Below are 14,674 nucleotides of genomic sequence, written 5' to 3' on the forward strand. Positions count from 1 at the left end.
AATCGTGCCCGACCATCCTGATTGCCCTTTCTGATGACTGGCTTGGTGAGCAGGGGATGCTATTCACCTTGGCTTTACTAAAACTTTACCATGGCCTCCCATTGTAACTTTGTAGCCAAGCTAAAGAGATATGGACTGGATACACAGACTACAAGATGGATGGAAAACTGGTTGGATTAGGAGGCTCAAAGGCAGATAGTTACTAGAGGCTTTCCTCACGGGCAAGTACTAGGGACGCTACTATTTAAGATCTTCATTACCTACCTGGATGGCAGGGCAAAATGCATCCTCAGCAAGTCTGTGGATGAAACCAAATTTAGAGCAAATTGATATGCTAAACAACAGGGCTGCTGCTCAGTGGGTCTTTGACAGACTGGGCTGACAGAAACTCATGAAGTTCAACAAAGGCAAGTAGAAAGTCCTAAACCTGGGATGAAATATCCACATGCAGCAGTATCGTCTGGGGCTGAGTGGGTAAAGCTAAGTTTTGCAGAAAAAAATATTTGAGATCCTGGGGTAACAATCTGAACAACAGTCTGTAGTGCAGCCTTGCAGCAATAAAGGTTTATTGCATAGTTGGGTGTATTAGCAAAAGTGGAGCCAGCAGATCAAGATCCTCTATATTTGGCACTTGTGACCACATCTGGAGTATCCTGCCCAGTTTTGATTTCCCAGTACAGGAAAGGCAGTGACATCGGGGAGTAGGTGCAGTAAAGGAACATAAGATGATAAATTGCCCAAGAGCCTATGGAGATTTTTCTAATAGATCATTAAATATATATTATTGGGTAGTTATACATAGCTGGGAACTTATTTTCCAGCCCAGATTCATTCACCACTTACCCTGTTTACAAGAAAGCATACACTGATTTGCAATCCTTGGTCCAGCACCAGAGTACTCTTGAGATAATGAGTCTGTACTTTGCCATGCCAATTGAATCTTGCCTGAAGTTGTCTTTCACTACATTTGGCTGCCTTGGGCATGGATAGGGTAAAGCAGTACAGCCTATATCCAACAGATATCCTGAACCTGGCTCTTTCTAAGCATGATGTAGACACTTTAAGCCTTATGTACAGTAAATCTGACAATCAGTAGTTAGGTAAGAAAGCCCGCTGCTTATGGGTTTAACATGCTAAAGTACACTTGCAGATCAACTTTCAAAGTTCAGACGTAACCTATGAAGTTCTGAAAAACATTAGTACACAGGTAAAAAGCATGTAACAGGCAAATGCCTTAGAGAAGATCCAGATATGGAGGCAAATAAACAAGACTCTTTTTACTCCCAGTAAAAATTAGATCATGCTATGTAGTGCATGTGGGTTCCATTTTTTGTTTTCAGGAGGTAAGCTACTTCTTGACTGAGGAGAAGGGAAAATGCCAACATGTTTATCTCATTTTTTATAACATGTCCAGTGGTCTGAACTCTATTAGCTGCACTCTGATCGCTGACTGTCATAGCTCTGTAAAGATAATTTTGTAAAGTTTGCTCAGGAATAGCTTAGATATTTGTTACGCAGTGCATCATTCCATGCTTGAGCGGAATACACTGTGTAAACATATCTGTGTTGAGCCACTGTCCTTATAAATAGGTCCATAAAATCATGAATCACATGTGCATATTTAATCCCACCTAAATTGCATATGTATTTTAATGTAATTTGATTAACTGCATCAAAGTTAGAACTCTGGGAAAGTGTTATACGTACATGTTTGTCACTCATAGCCATGGTTCACCCATATACATGCTTATGGGTACCCATATGCTTTTGGTATGTGTGCAAAGAATAGTTAGCAACTTTTCTGTCTGTTCAGAGAGTTTCTGCCCTTCTCTGATTCCTGCAGACCGTTCTCTCTTTCTCACAAGGTGTTCATATTAAAAGATCACTCAGGTAGTTGAAAAGCTGGTTTCTCACTTTTGTCCAATGCCCTAACTCCTATACGAAAGGGTCTGTACTTTCTAAACAGGCTGTAAAAGAAAAAAAGGAGATTCCTAGTATCCCTGTTCATAGGAATATTTTAAATGGATTTAAGAAAACTGAGAGGTGCCAAGTCCCTTTGTTATGCAAACCATGCTCTCTGAAAAAAACAGACTGAATGGAATCAAAACATTTATGAGAAATCACTGATTTGTATACAGACCAATTTCCCACCTTTTTTTTTTTTATTTATTTATTTAGATATCTATTTTTTCTTAACTAGACCGGGTTCTCCCATTTGAGAGTTCTGGCTGCAGAACGGAGGGATGACATAACTTGTGAGCAGCCAACTAAAGCTGTCATCATTTTGCATGAACAAGGTTTCACACAGTTATGAATGAGAAGCTGAACGGAAAAGCATTACTTTAAAAAAAATAATCTTATAAAATTCCACATTAGGAGCCTTTGAAATATGAATGAAAGGGCAAGAGAGGACAGGAGAAGAAAAGTGAAAGTGTCTTAGAGAGGCCAGCGCAGTGGGAATCTGCTTTTCTCTACTGGATAGTTTTAGCACAGTCCATGTAGTATAAGAAAACAATAGAAACCATTGCAAAAAAGAAAAAATGGATGCTTTCCCTACCTATGTGAAGTAATTAGGGAAGATCAGTTTTACTAGACAGTCAGGATTAAGGGACAGTTGTATCAGTTGTATCTAGAGAGACTGTAAAGTCTAATGAGGACAAATAGCCCTCCAGAATAGTTAGGACGGGGAAGAAGCCAACTATTAGAGAATCTAGCTATATCCATTTAAACTCCATCCTAAAATACTCCCAGTCATACTATTACAAAGAAGGCTGAGAAAATTCTGCTCTTGGTAACAATCAATAATTTAAGAGAATTTGAAAGATTATTTTTTAAAATAATTTCTTACATATTTTTTTTGCACAAAAGCCTGTAGGAGCAACATAAATTCTGTGCTAGGTTATTTCTCCTAGTGAACAAATACAAAATTGGAAAACCCTTTATCCTTTATCCACTGAAGTCACTGTATTTTAGTTCTGATATGTGACAATATAATGCATGTCTATACAAAAAACAGTTACACAACCAAAATTAAGTCAGCATATAATGATTATTGTTGCTAAACAATTTAAATATAGGGACATATTTTCTCTTTCGGTTATAATACGGATTGCAGGTTTCCCATCCAGTGTCAGTAGAATGACAAACTGGACTTCGGTCGGCGATACCTCCCTGTCTGATGTTTCGAAGCAATTCCCACACAGCAGTATAGGTTCACTCATCACAAAAGATTTCAACAGAACTTGAGGCAATAAAAGTATTTTATTAGTAACTCTATGCTTCACTTTAACCTAATATTATCTAAACTGCGGCAGCTCTCAGCACTGAAAAGTACACTGCCATTTGCTATTACTCTGTGTACTTTAGGATGCAAGCAAAGATAAACAGTTTTAGGTTTAGAATCACAATAAATAAAATAACAATTAATTTGTTGGGGCAATGCTTCAGAGAAAGGAAGGCCAAACTATATATGAAAACGTCAGCTCTCTGTCCATCCATTCCTAGCTAAAAATGTATGTTTTACATACATGTGTACATATATGTATGTGTATGCACTTGTGTATATATTCACAGAGAAATAAAAGCATTTCAAATAAGCAGTTTCAATTAATTGAAATATATCAGGTGTAATAAGTGTTACACAATAACTACTAATTACTAATTGATGAACTTAGGTTTCTGTTGAGTCATTATACCAGTACTCTGAACAAGAGTCTTTTTAACATAGCTGATCTCACATAATTATTTAAATTCTTTTTTAGATTCTATAGTAAAATTAACACTTCATTATTACAATGGAAGTAGCATCAGTCAGTAACATTAGTTTAAAAACTTAGTATTTCCCGAGTTTTGGAGCATTTGTCAATACAACTTGAATTTCTGTTGATGCAGACTATTTTTTTTAATGCAGAATTCATAACAGTACTCATTATTTGCTTCTCCGTGTCTTGCTGGGCCATTATTTATATTATCTGTGGAATGTGATCTGCAGAGACCCAGCAAGTTAGGCACCTTTATTTTTCTGATGAATAGCAGAGGTGATTCACAAAATACTTTAATGTATATTACCTAGGAAGGAATGGAGTATGTTAGATATACCTGATATATGAAGTGTATTTTCATTATTACACTCAAATAGTATAAAATACAATTAGTGGTCTTTGGAATTTATTGATAATGGCTAATAAGAAAAAAGATCATGATCATGGATAAAACTGTAAACTTTACTGTTCTGAGAATGGATTTAAAACATATGTTCAAATTATATTTGTAGGATTTTTATTACATTATCGGCATTATGATTAGTGTTAAAATGCATTTAAACTGAAGAATGATTACTGTGTTAACTAAGGGCTTGCACTAATTAATGTCACTGATTTTTAAAGTAAACATAATAGTTGATCCTGACCAAAATCCAAACTCTACAATTCAGACCAGATACTATTGATGTTTTTCATAAACTCCTCTAGAGAGGAGTGGACTTGACTGAAATAAGTAAAACAAGCAGGATTAGCCTCTTTGTTGAAACGCCAATATATTTATTTTAGTATGGAGCATTTGAATTTTGCTGATACTTGATTGTATAGGCAGCTGATCAAAAGGTTTGCCTATCATCGGCCCAGACACCTACCCTGTGTCTACCTACAGTCACAGTGGACATCAATAATTCTCAGGAGTTTATAACCTGTTAATGTGATCTGTTAACAGCTAGCCAGGAATCATAAAGCTCTGTTTGAGAGTTCTGACAGGTGAAGACAAGCCCAATAAAAGAATCTGCTCCATTAAAGAAACAGTTACTTTACAATGAATCATTATTATTTACCACCATGATTAAAAATGTTCATGACTCATCACATCAAACATGGTCCTGGAACAATTGTTCAAGACAGTGTGTGGTTCCAAATCTAGAAACTATGCTTTGCCTCAAAGACATTCCTTGGCCTTTCAACAATAAATAAAAAGAGGTGAATCGATTGTTTTTCTTTAGTTATGTATAACTGTTTACTGGACTTTAGCTGATAAGTCATTACCCATGAAAATTATGAACTATATTAGTGACGCTGATTTTTGAGTGCTTGTTAACACTAGAAAATTATCCTGGATTGAAGCAGACTATAAATTGTAACAGTTATATTTAAACAATGCTACCTGGGACCCTGTCTATTCCAGAAATGAATGTCACATTACAAGGGCATTAGATAACCTTCAGCTATTTCTGAATAACTCCATGAGTAAACAAGCCCTTTTAGCCTATCTTCTGCTTTGACAGATTGTCCAAGATACAGATTTGGTCAATAAAAACAAAATGTTCTTTTTCAAAGTTAAAAAAGTCACGTCCAACAAACACAATGTAACTCCTAAAAAACTCCCTGGTTTCATGTCCGTGTCTCTTTCATCCTCCCACCCAAAATATACAGATCCAGCTTGCAAAATGCTGACCAGTAATGAGAGACACTGCACATCCATCACACCCACTGCCTCAGGGGGAGGTAAGAGCATGTAGGTTTTTGCAAGACCGTGTTCAAACTATGGATAAAAACCTCAAAAACCTGGAGGAAGGCAACAAAGTACATGACGACTATCTATCATTCCCAATACAAGTCCCCGTTGCTACCCTGCCAAACGTGTGCTGAAGAAACACTGAAACAGTGGTTCCCAAAAACACCCAGGTGAAGATTGTTCCCTGGAAGGGAAACAGGCAAACAGTCAGCGTTTTCATAGGAATATCTTATGATCGTGTTACACAGCAGCTACGAGAAAATTTGAAAGTTGTTGGAAGGAATATTGTGCTATTACTCCCACAGGAACAAGAGCCATTATTGTGCCACTGGCCTGCTTCGCTACCATATGTGTTTTACACTTACTAACCTTCACGGTGCCCCTCAACGTTAAATTTACACCAACTCTGAATGATACCCGATCAATTTATTGATATAAGTTACTTTAGATAAGCCTGCTCTTAATCTGCTGGGAGGCTCCTTTAAGTGGTCTCACATAATAGTTCTTGTTGCATGCTACAGTGCTGCTGCTGTACATTTTCCCCCTCTAAAATAAGATATATCATGGTATCCACACCTTATATGTATATCAAGTATATATGTCTACTGTTTCCAGTGACAAGTAGATTGCACCTTCTGAGACTCAGATAAAAAATTAAGTAAAAAGGGAACGGGGATAAATACTGCAAAGATCACTAAAAAAATGCACCATGATGGTAATTAGTGTACAATAAGAATTTTCTGCCCATTTTCCATTTAACTGTTTCTATAACAGTTCTAACTCTACAGCTTAGCATGAAGGACACACAAGTAGAAGAGGGGAAAAGGCAGTGTATTAAAGACCTCCTTTAATTTCAGAAGAAGATTGGTTATCATATACACATATTTAGCTTTATAAAATAAGCATGGTCAAAATCACTGAACTTGAATACATGAAGTGGGATAGTCAGATTCTGCAGCTTCAGTGGCTTAAGAAAGTTCCAAGAATACATCCAAGGAAAGCCTTGTCATTGGCCTCATTTGGCTTAGAAGAGAGCGAAAACTAAGATGTCATTGCCTTATTCAAGCCAGATGAACTGAGATAAATGGGAGACTAAAAGTTATTATGGTAGGCAGAATTTCAAAATAAGACTGAGGAAACATAACAAAAACTGAAAACTTGGGACCTTGAACCCACCTCGGTGCCTATTTCCTTGAGAGACATGATCAGGTTTTAAACACAAAGATTTAGATTTAAAAGTATTTGCATTAGCTACCATTAAGACAACTGTTTTCCTAACTACTTTGTATTACAATAGAAAAAGGTTGCTGCTGACTCAGGTTTTATTTCATGTATTTAAACATAGCCCTGTGATATTTTGCAGTTAAAAACATTGCAGTTACGCCAATGCACAGGGAGGAATTAGAAAATGCAACCCATTAAAAAACAAACCCGAAACCCAATCAGTAACCGGCAGTGAAATGCCAAGGCAAAAACCAGCATCAATGGTGAAAAAACACGAAAATATTAAATATTAAATTGGCTTATGTTTTAGCCATCTGAGGTATCATAAGCAACACAGATAGGTGGTTTTTTTAAGAATATATGACTTTAATTGACTTTGTCCCTTTAATGATAAATTTACAATGAGAATGACATGTCCACCATTATTCTGAAATACAACGTAGCTACCACCGATTTGCTGCAAATGACTTTGCATTATATTTGTTTGTGGCAGAGGAGTAAATCTGACAAAAATAAATTCTTATACACACCCACGCTTGTGGGATTAATAGCAAGATGAAATATTTCAAATTAAATAAATGAAGACAAAAGTAATATAAAATAATATAAACATTCCTCCTAGATCTCCTCAAGCAAGACGTTCCTCAGCACACTAATACACCAGCCTTCATAAAAAAAGTGAAGAAGCAAGATCTGTTTATTGAGAATGACGCAAAAGGATGCAACTGACATTGGCCTGATGCTCTACCTCTCGGTGATTGGGGTAATAACTTTTCCTAACCTCCAATATCGATGTCAGTCCACCCCCAGAACTCTGAGGCCATTGGTACTGGGAAAAGCACACACGGCTAGTAAGTGCACAGCACCGGTGCAACTTCTGACGCATTTGCTGATCCTCTGAGGTCCCTCTCCCAAAGGCTGTCAAAGATGCTAGCGGCAAATCCTCCAATACTTGCCACTGAGAGGTCAAGTGGAGATGGTTTTATTTAATTTGGAAGAGGAAGAGTTTGCTCTGCCATCTCTCCGTGCTCCCACAATGTGTACTCAAGCATTAGTGGACAAATACATCAAATAAATATCAGATAAAAGCACCCAAAATACGCTCGGTAATGCAAAGAAAGGATATATTTTAGAGTATGGTCAGAGAAGATATTCAAAGCCTCCATTGTTGCTTCTAGAAATGTCAGGACAATTCAGAAATGTCAGTTCCTTTACCAGTTTCCAGATTGTAATTGAAGGATCACGTAGCTCTCTCGCTCTTATTCTCTCTTTCTCTCTCTCTAAATAGGTCTATAAAGATCAGCTGGAAAGTGCAGACGGAATTGTTCACTGGTTAGCTTTACTTAGAGCTACAGGGTATATATGTGCTTTGTTTTGTCTTATTGATCAATCTAGCTTACATTTTTAGCACACACAAACAAAAATCAGGAAAAAGAAAAAGTCGATGAAAAACACGAACAACACAAAACAAATAAGGTTCCAATCGTGCAAATTTCGCTTCACTGGATAAAGCACTTCTTGACACAGTAATGTCCAGAATCCCCCTCCCCCGGAAAAATACAGGACTGAGACTGAAGCCATTCTTTTTTTTTCCCCCCCTTTTTTTTTTTTCTTTTTTTTTTTTTCTTTTTTCCTTAAGGCTATACAACACAAAGAAATAAAGCATGGAAAGAACACCTCATTGGGCTGAACACTTCATTCTTCCGGCTCTGGATCGAGCCTTTGACAAAGCGATTGTGTGGTCCGAGTTATTTGTCTCATTGGGACAACAACAAGAGAAAGAAAAAGAGGGAAAAATGAAAGAGAGGAAAAAAATAAAAAATAATAAGAAAGTCAATGATCCCAACAATAAAATCCGAAATTGACTTTACAATCACAGGTACAAATTGCTCAGGTCGATAATTTCATTTCTCCTAAAGATCACTGTCGTCTAAAACTAATTAGAGGAGCAGGTTCCCGAGGAATTGTCAATATTCAAAGCAAATGTTGGAGCTTAGAAGGTTATCATTCTTCTACCGTGACAGTCTGATGGGGTGACTGGAAATATTGTCATGTGCTGCCAAGTTCAGGGTGTCGTTAACGATTGAATCCTTGCTCTGGCTCATGGATCTGTCTCCTATTTGGCCTTCTTTTATAGTGGAAAGACTAAGAAGCCGGAAAAGGTTGAATATTTCCACCCTCCCATGAGGTTACCCCTTTCCAGTTTGAGATGCACTTTGTCTTCTCTTTCCATGTGGAGCAAGACCCCATTGCTGGCTGCTTCTCTGGTGACGTCCTGATCCCCTGCAAAAGCTGAAATCACTGGGTAGCCGTTTTGCATTAAACTTACCTAAAAAGTGCAAAGAGAGAGAATCTGAGTTTTCTCAACGCTTTCAATGATTTTCTTGCCCTGTCCACATCACGAAACTTTTGTGCAGCTTAGAAAAAATGTTGAATTAACCTAAGGCAACGCGTGATTTCCGTCATGCATACGGACCACTTTAACTAAAATAACATACAGTCTCGTTCTTCATTTGCTGGTTTTGTAAATGCAACTCAGTGTCTAGAGATGAGCATTTAAAAAAAAAAAAAAACAGACAGCATCTTCTTTAGTTCACAACCCACCTGGATGGTTTGTCTGTTATAGACCTTGACCACGTGGAAACTGAAACTATATATCCCTTTTCTCGGTGCTACAAATATACTGGAAGCAAGATCAAAATGGTTGCCAATATTAACTAATACCTGGAAAGTAAACAAACAAACAAAACAAAACAAAACGGGAGAGAGAGAGAAAGAGAGAAATCAGGCCTCACCTTAGAAAAGCGCCAGTAAAAATCTGACATGAGCTCTATGACCAATATAAAGCCTTGTCGAAATGGCATTTGCAGCACAATTAAAAGTGCACTGCAGGGGAAAGGAGCCAAGTTAGAGGCATTTAAAAAGCATCACAGTTCATAAAACGATTTAGTTACGCAAAAATGATCTCCAAAGCCTGTTAGATGAAGTGCAAATATCCACACTGCACTGTCAATAAAGCAAAGGTGGCAGAAGAGAGGAGGGAGGTGGAGGGAAGGAAAGGAGGGAAGGGAAAGAAGCGAGGGAAAAAAAACCCAAAATTCATCAACTCATAATGCAAATACATGTCTTTTAGCTAGCGCTACTGAAATCAGACCTGCCGTTGAGTTTAATAGGGTATAGAACTAAAATGGTGCTGCAGAGAGGGGCAAAGGAGAGAGGACGCTCAGCAACAGCAGCACCTGCCAGCTCATGCCTCTCTGTCCCCCTGGAGGGCTGTGCCGCCTGGCCCCCGTCCTCCTGAGGTGGCTGGGGTGGGCCTGTTCCGCCTCCCCGACACCAGCCTTAATTTGTCACATATTTAGGTGTCTTTTGAAACAAAGAAAAAAGAAACAGAGTTGAGCCTTCCGACAGATGTGCAAAACCTCCCTGGGAAGCAGTGGCCGCATCCTGCCCCCGTGGGGGCTGGCGGTGCGGAGCACCGGCTCATCCGCTCGCTCCCTTTCCAGGTTCCAGCGACGGGCAGCCTGATTCGGCTCAAAAGGCAAGGGTAAGGAGGGGAGAAAAACCCGCGGGACCGTGGCGATCCCGTGTGACGAGCGGGTGAGGCCGAGCCGGCTGCTCCGCCGTGCCCGGCCCCGGGGCGCCCCAGCCACGCTCGGCTTTGCGGGCTACAGCCTCTGTGTCTGTTAAGAAAAAGAGAAAACGGGAGGAAAGAAAAACGAAAACAAAACCCCCCAAATCCCGAGCCTTTCCTCCCAAACAGCCAAACCCTATTGTTTCCAAGAAAGAGGGGGGCAAAAAGAACCCATTACTGTGGAAGCACGAGGAAGAAATGCCTTCAAACTCCTGAGAACGGAGCATTGCCGAGTAGAGGGGTCTAAAACACACTATACATGAAACAAGCTCTTTTTTTTTTTTTTCCCTCTATACTCATCTGGCTTTATGAGGTCTTGCACGCGAGGAATACCTGTGCAAACCCATTAGGAAGGACAGGTAGACAGATGAATAACAGAAGGACAGACAGATTAAAAAAAAACCAACCCAAAGAAAACAGTTTTCGTGTGCTAATTTTGGCTGACTCTACAACACTACTTCACGAGTCAGAGGCGGTAGGAAAAAAGTAAATTTCATCCCAAAAAGCAAGCCAGCGGATGGGGCATGGGCTCCGGGAGGCGAGCACCACGGCGGGGAAGGGGCAGCTCGACCCGGGCGCGCCGTCCACCGTGCGGGATAACACCGCTCCGTTATAACCCACCGGGGGCATCGCTCGCCTCGTCTGGTAAGGCGGGAAACACCCTCTTGCTCCTCAGCCATCCCTCCCCCTGAGAGATGCTGTAACACTGCCAAATGCGCACGGAACAGGCAGATCCGGCGACTCCCCACCGGTAAATCTCTGTCCGTCCCCTCGCCCTGTAAATCAGCATTGCCGAAAGAGCAGCGAAGGAGGGATGCGCACCCTTCCCCCCAGGTCGTCCCTGACTGCCCGGGGCAATCCTCGGCCGCAAGGTGACCCCCGCAAGCGCCCGAGGCACGAAGTCACACGTTAGAGCCCTCCCCGTACCCGCGATGGGACCGGCCAAGAAGTCAGCGTGGCCCCCTCCCACCCCGCCACCACCCCAGGAAAGCCCTGCAGCCACCTAACAGAACTTCCCAAACTCTTTCTGGGGAGTTGAGCCGTAAAATTGCTGTTGAGCGCGTGGGTCAGGGCTGAAAGATGGAAAGGGAGCAAGAACGAAAACGCGCGCGCGGTCACGGCGGGGGAGGGGCGGGGATGCCGGCGCAGGGAGGCGAGGGGCCGGCGCGGGGGTGGGGGGCAGCGAAGGCAAAGCAGGCGGCGGCTGACCTGGTCGAAGTAGATGGTCATGGTGCGGTTGCTCATCTCGGAGGGCTCGTGGTTGGTGCTGCGCGTGGCCGAGAAGGCCACCTTGGCGCTGCCCGAGCGCACCGAGATCCCCAGGGAGGAGGTGATGGCGCCGTCGGCCGAGGGGCTGGAGTCGCACACCACCAGGCACTTCCCCTCCAGGACGATGGGCTCCGTGTCGTTCTGCGCCCGCACCGGGCACCCGGCGGGCAGCAGCAGCAGCAGCAGCGGCAGCGCCGCCGCCAGGCAGCAGCAGCAGCCGCCCGCCGGCTCCGGCAGCGCCCCCCGCCGCCGCCGCCCCATGCCCAGCGCCGGACCGACGCCGCCGCCGCCGCCGCCGCCGCTCCGGCTCGCCGCCGCCGTGCGGGCGCCCCGCGCCGCCGCCGCCGCCGCGGGCGGGCGGCCGCGGGGAGGCGGAGCGGGCTGCGCTGCTGCCGCCGCGGCGCCCTCCGGCCAGCGCTCTGCGGGACGGCGGCTGGGCAGCGGCGGCTGGGGCCGCGCCTTCCTCCCCTTCTCCTCCTCCGCCGCCTCCTCCTCCGCCTCCTCCTCCTCCTCTTCCTCCTCCTCCGCGCGGGGCGAAGGAGCCTCCTCAGACGGCGGGCGGCGCGCAGCAGCCTGGCAAGGGCAAAGACGGCGCTGAAGCAGAGCGGCGGGCGGGCGGGAGCCGGGCTCCACGCCGCCCGGCAGCACCCCTCCACCCCCGGGCTTCCCCCTCCCCGCCCCGGGGTTCCCCCTCCCCGCCACGGGCGCCCCAGCCGGCACATCAGGTCTGGCAGGGACCTCGTTGCCCGCCGTCCCCTCGCCTCTCCTCTTCCTCCCGTCCCCCGGCGGCGGGGGGTCCCGCAGCCCCAGCCCTGCTTGGAGGGGGGAGGGGGGGAAGCGGGGCAGATTTCATCCCCGAACTCACGGTGGAGTGCCCTGTGGGCGCCTCGGCAGTCCCTTTCCACCCCCGTCAAGCCGACGCGGGCTCCAAAACCCGGCTAGTTCCCACTTTTTACGTTCGCGAGTCGGGTTTATGTCGGTCTCCTAGGACCCCAGCCACTCCAGAAAGAGATTTTCTTATTCCTGTTGTTGTTAATGCCCCTTCTCCCCCTCGCCGGGGCTGCCCCGCTGTCCCTACGGTTCGTGGGTGGCCGGGGCGCCCCGGAGCCCGCGCCCCCGCTGCGGCACCGCCCCGGTCGGGCTCTGGGAGCCGCCACCGCCCTCCTCCCCGCTGGGGGGCTGCTGCCCTCGCACTCCCAGTCCCCCAGGCTAGGCTACCCCCGCTGCTGCCAGTCCCGGCGGCTCCCTCAACTCTTGGAAACGAGGTGGCCAGCTCGGACACTGCCCGGCTCCCACCCCGGCATGCACACACATGGCAGGACGCAAAATATCACCCGGCGCCTCCCTGGGAAGTTGCGTCTCAGTTTTCCCCGCTCACCAAAACACACCGCGATCTCGCTGCTGGGAAATCCTCGCTACGCTTACCCCGAGGCATCTCTCCCGCTGCCCTAACCCCGCATCCTGTTCTTTTTATCATTTAAAATCGTATTTTGCAAAAGGAACAGCCGGCGGGGAGGGGAGCGGCTTTTTTACCTGTGAGGTCCATGACTGGAGAGGAGGGCTGGCTAGGTAGCTCGTCCGTGAACTTGTATTGCTTAGAGAAAATGAGCCGAGATTGCGCTGGCAGAAAGAAAAGGAAACAGGAGTCGCCTCTTTCTCTCCCGCCCATTGCCAATAATCCCCCCCCCACCCCCACCCGCTACCACCACCACCCCGCTTCCTCCCTCCTCCCCTCTTCACGCGCACACACACACACACACACACACACACACACACACACACTCGCACCCGGCAGGGATTCAGACACCGGGAGCGGAGCGTGGCCCGCCCGCCACCTCCCCTCCGCGCCCCGGTCCCGCACCCCGGCCAGGCACCCCTCGGCCGGCCCCGCACCCCGCCACAACCGCGGGCAGCCGCGACGGGGCGCGGGGCGCCCACCGGGACGGCCTCTCCGGGGCGCCCCGCCGCAGGGTGTCACTGCCGGCAGGGAAAAGCCGCGTACCCCCTTGCCCGCGCCCCCCCCCCCTCCTTTTCTACTTAAACCCGTCGGGCTGAACCGCCCCTGCACAAACACGCCACCGACACGTTAGCGGTTACGGGCCACCGCTGCGGCCGAACCACGCGGCGTCGCGAACGGGAACCTACTTGGAATTCATAGACTTTAATAATGATAATAAAGAAATTGCAACCGCCAAAAAGGACACGTTGTTTGGGGCACTCCAGGCAGCAAGGCTGCGCACCGCACCCCGAAAGGCCGCGTTCCCGTGCCCGCACCCCCGCACGCAGCGCTCGCCGGCGGCTTCTCCTTCAGTAAATCGTTTCTTCCCGGGTGGGCGGCTCCGCTCCCGGGCCCGCTCCTGCTCCCGCACCGGGACCTGGGACCCTACCCGCACCCCGCTGCCCCCGCCTGCTCCCGCCCCGGGACCCGCCCCCTCCCCTTCGCACCCGCTCCCGGCCCGCGCCCCCCTCCCCGCCCCCCCCCTCCCCGCCCGCTCCCGGCCCAGGACCTGCTCCCCGCCCCGCCCCGCCCGACCCCGGCCCACTCCCGCTCCCCGGCCCGCGCGCGGCCCCGCCCACGGCCCCGCGCCAAGAGCGAGCGCGGGGCGCCACCTGGCGGCGGAGTGGGGCGGCGCGCCCTCGGCGGGGCGGGCCGGGCTGGAGCGCGGAGCCGCCGGCGGGTGGCAGGGAGGGAGGGTCGCGCCCGGCGGGGGCGAGAGGGAAAAATCCCAAAAGGCAGAGCGTCAGGATGAGGAACTGAGTGCCCCCCCGCCCCCAGCCCCCACCCCGTTGCCTGCAGGGTCCGGGCGAGGTGGGCTCGCGGGTCCCTCCTGCCTTACGGAGCGCTAATGATGATGTATGTCACAGTCAAGGTTATTATCACGTATTAGTGGCTGCAAATGTTCTGTCCGTCTCAGCTCGTGTGGCTGCTGCTGAGAGGTTAGCAGCAGTGCGAGGGGGGGTAAGGCGAAGCTCTGGCAATGGAGTTTTGTGAAAAAGAGTTGCATTTCAATGCATTTCTCGCTGTTGCAAATTGGTTTTCTGGCTGCA

The 14,674-nt window shown here is 46.8% G+C and overlaps 1 protein-coding gene across 3 annotated transcripts; it reads right to left on the minus strand.

Annotated features, from left to right (window-relative positions):
- Positions 1-6,329: 6,329 nt before the first annotated feature.
- CBLN2 (cerebellin 2 precursor) lies at positions 6,330-13,982 on the minus strand. Of its 3 annotated transcripts, XM_064443099.1 has the most exons (5): positions 13,872-13,982; positions 13,160-13,246; positions 11,567-12,199; positions 9,328-9,447; positions 6,330-9,052 (listed from the first exon to the last, which is right to left on the minus strand). In XM_064443099.1, exons 3-5 carry the CDS (start codon positions 11,885-11,887, stop codon positions 8,855-8,857), a joined length of 639 nt encoding a protein of 212 aa, XP_064299169.1. In that variant the 5' UTR covers positions 11,888-12,199; positions 13,160-13,246; positions 13,872-13,982; the 3' UTR covers positions 6,330-8,854. The 3 variants fall into 3 exon arrangements, with proteins under 3 accessions (XP_064299169.1, XP_064299170.1, XP_064299172.1); XM_064443100.1 differs by lacking the exons at positions 13,160-13,246; positions 13,872-13,982 and adding an exon at positions 12,492-12,597; XM_064443102.1 differs by lacking the exons at positions 9,328-9,447; positions 13,872-13,982 and having other exon boundaries at positions 13,160-13,287.
- Positions 13,983-14,674: the final 692 nt, after the last annotated feature.

Source organism: Phalacrocorax carbo, chromosome 2 (genome assembly GCF_963921805.1).
Source record: "Phalacrocorax carbo chromosome 2, bPhaCar2.1, whole genome shotgun sequence".
Taxonomy (NCBI): domain Eukaryota; kingdom Metazoa; phylum Chordata; class Aves; order Suliformes; family Phalacrocoracidae; genus Phalacrocorax; species Phalacrocorax carbo.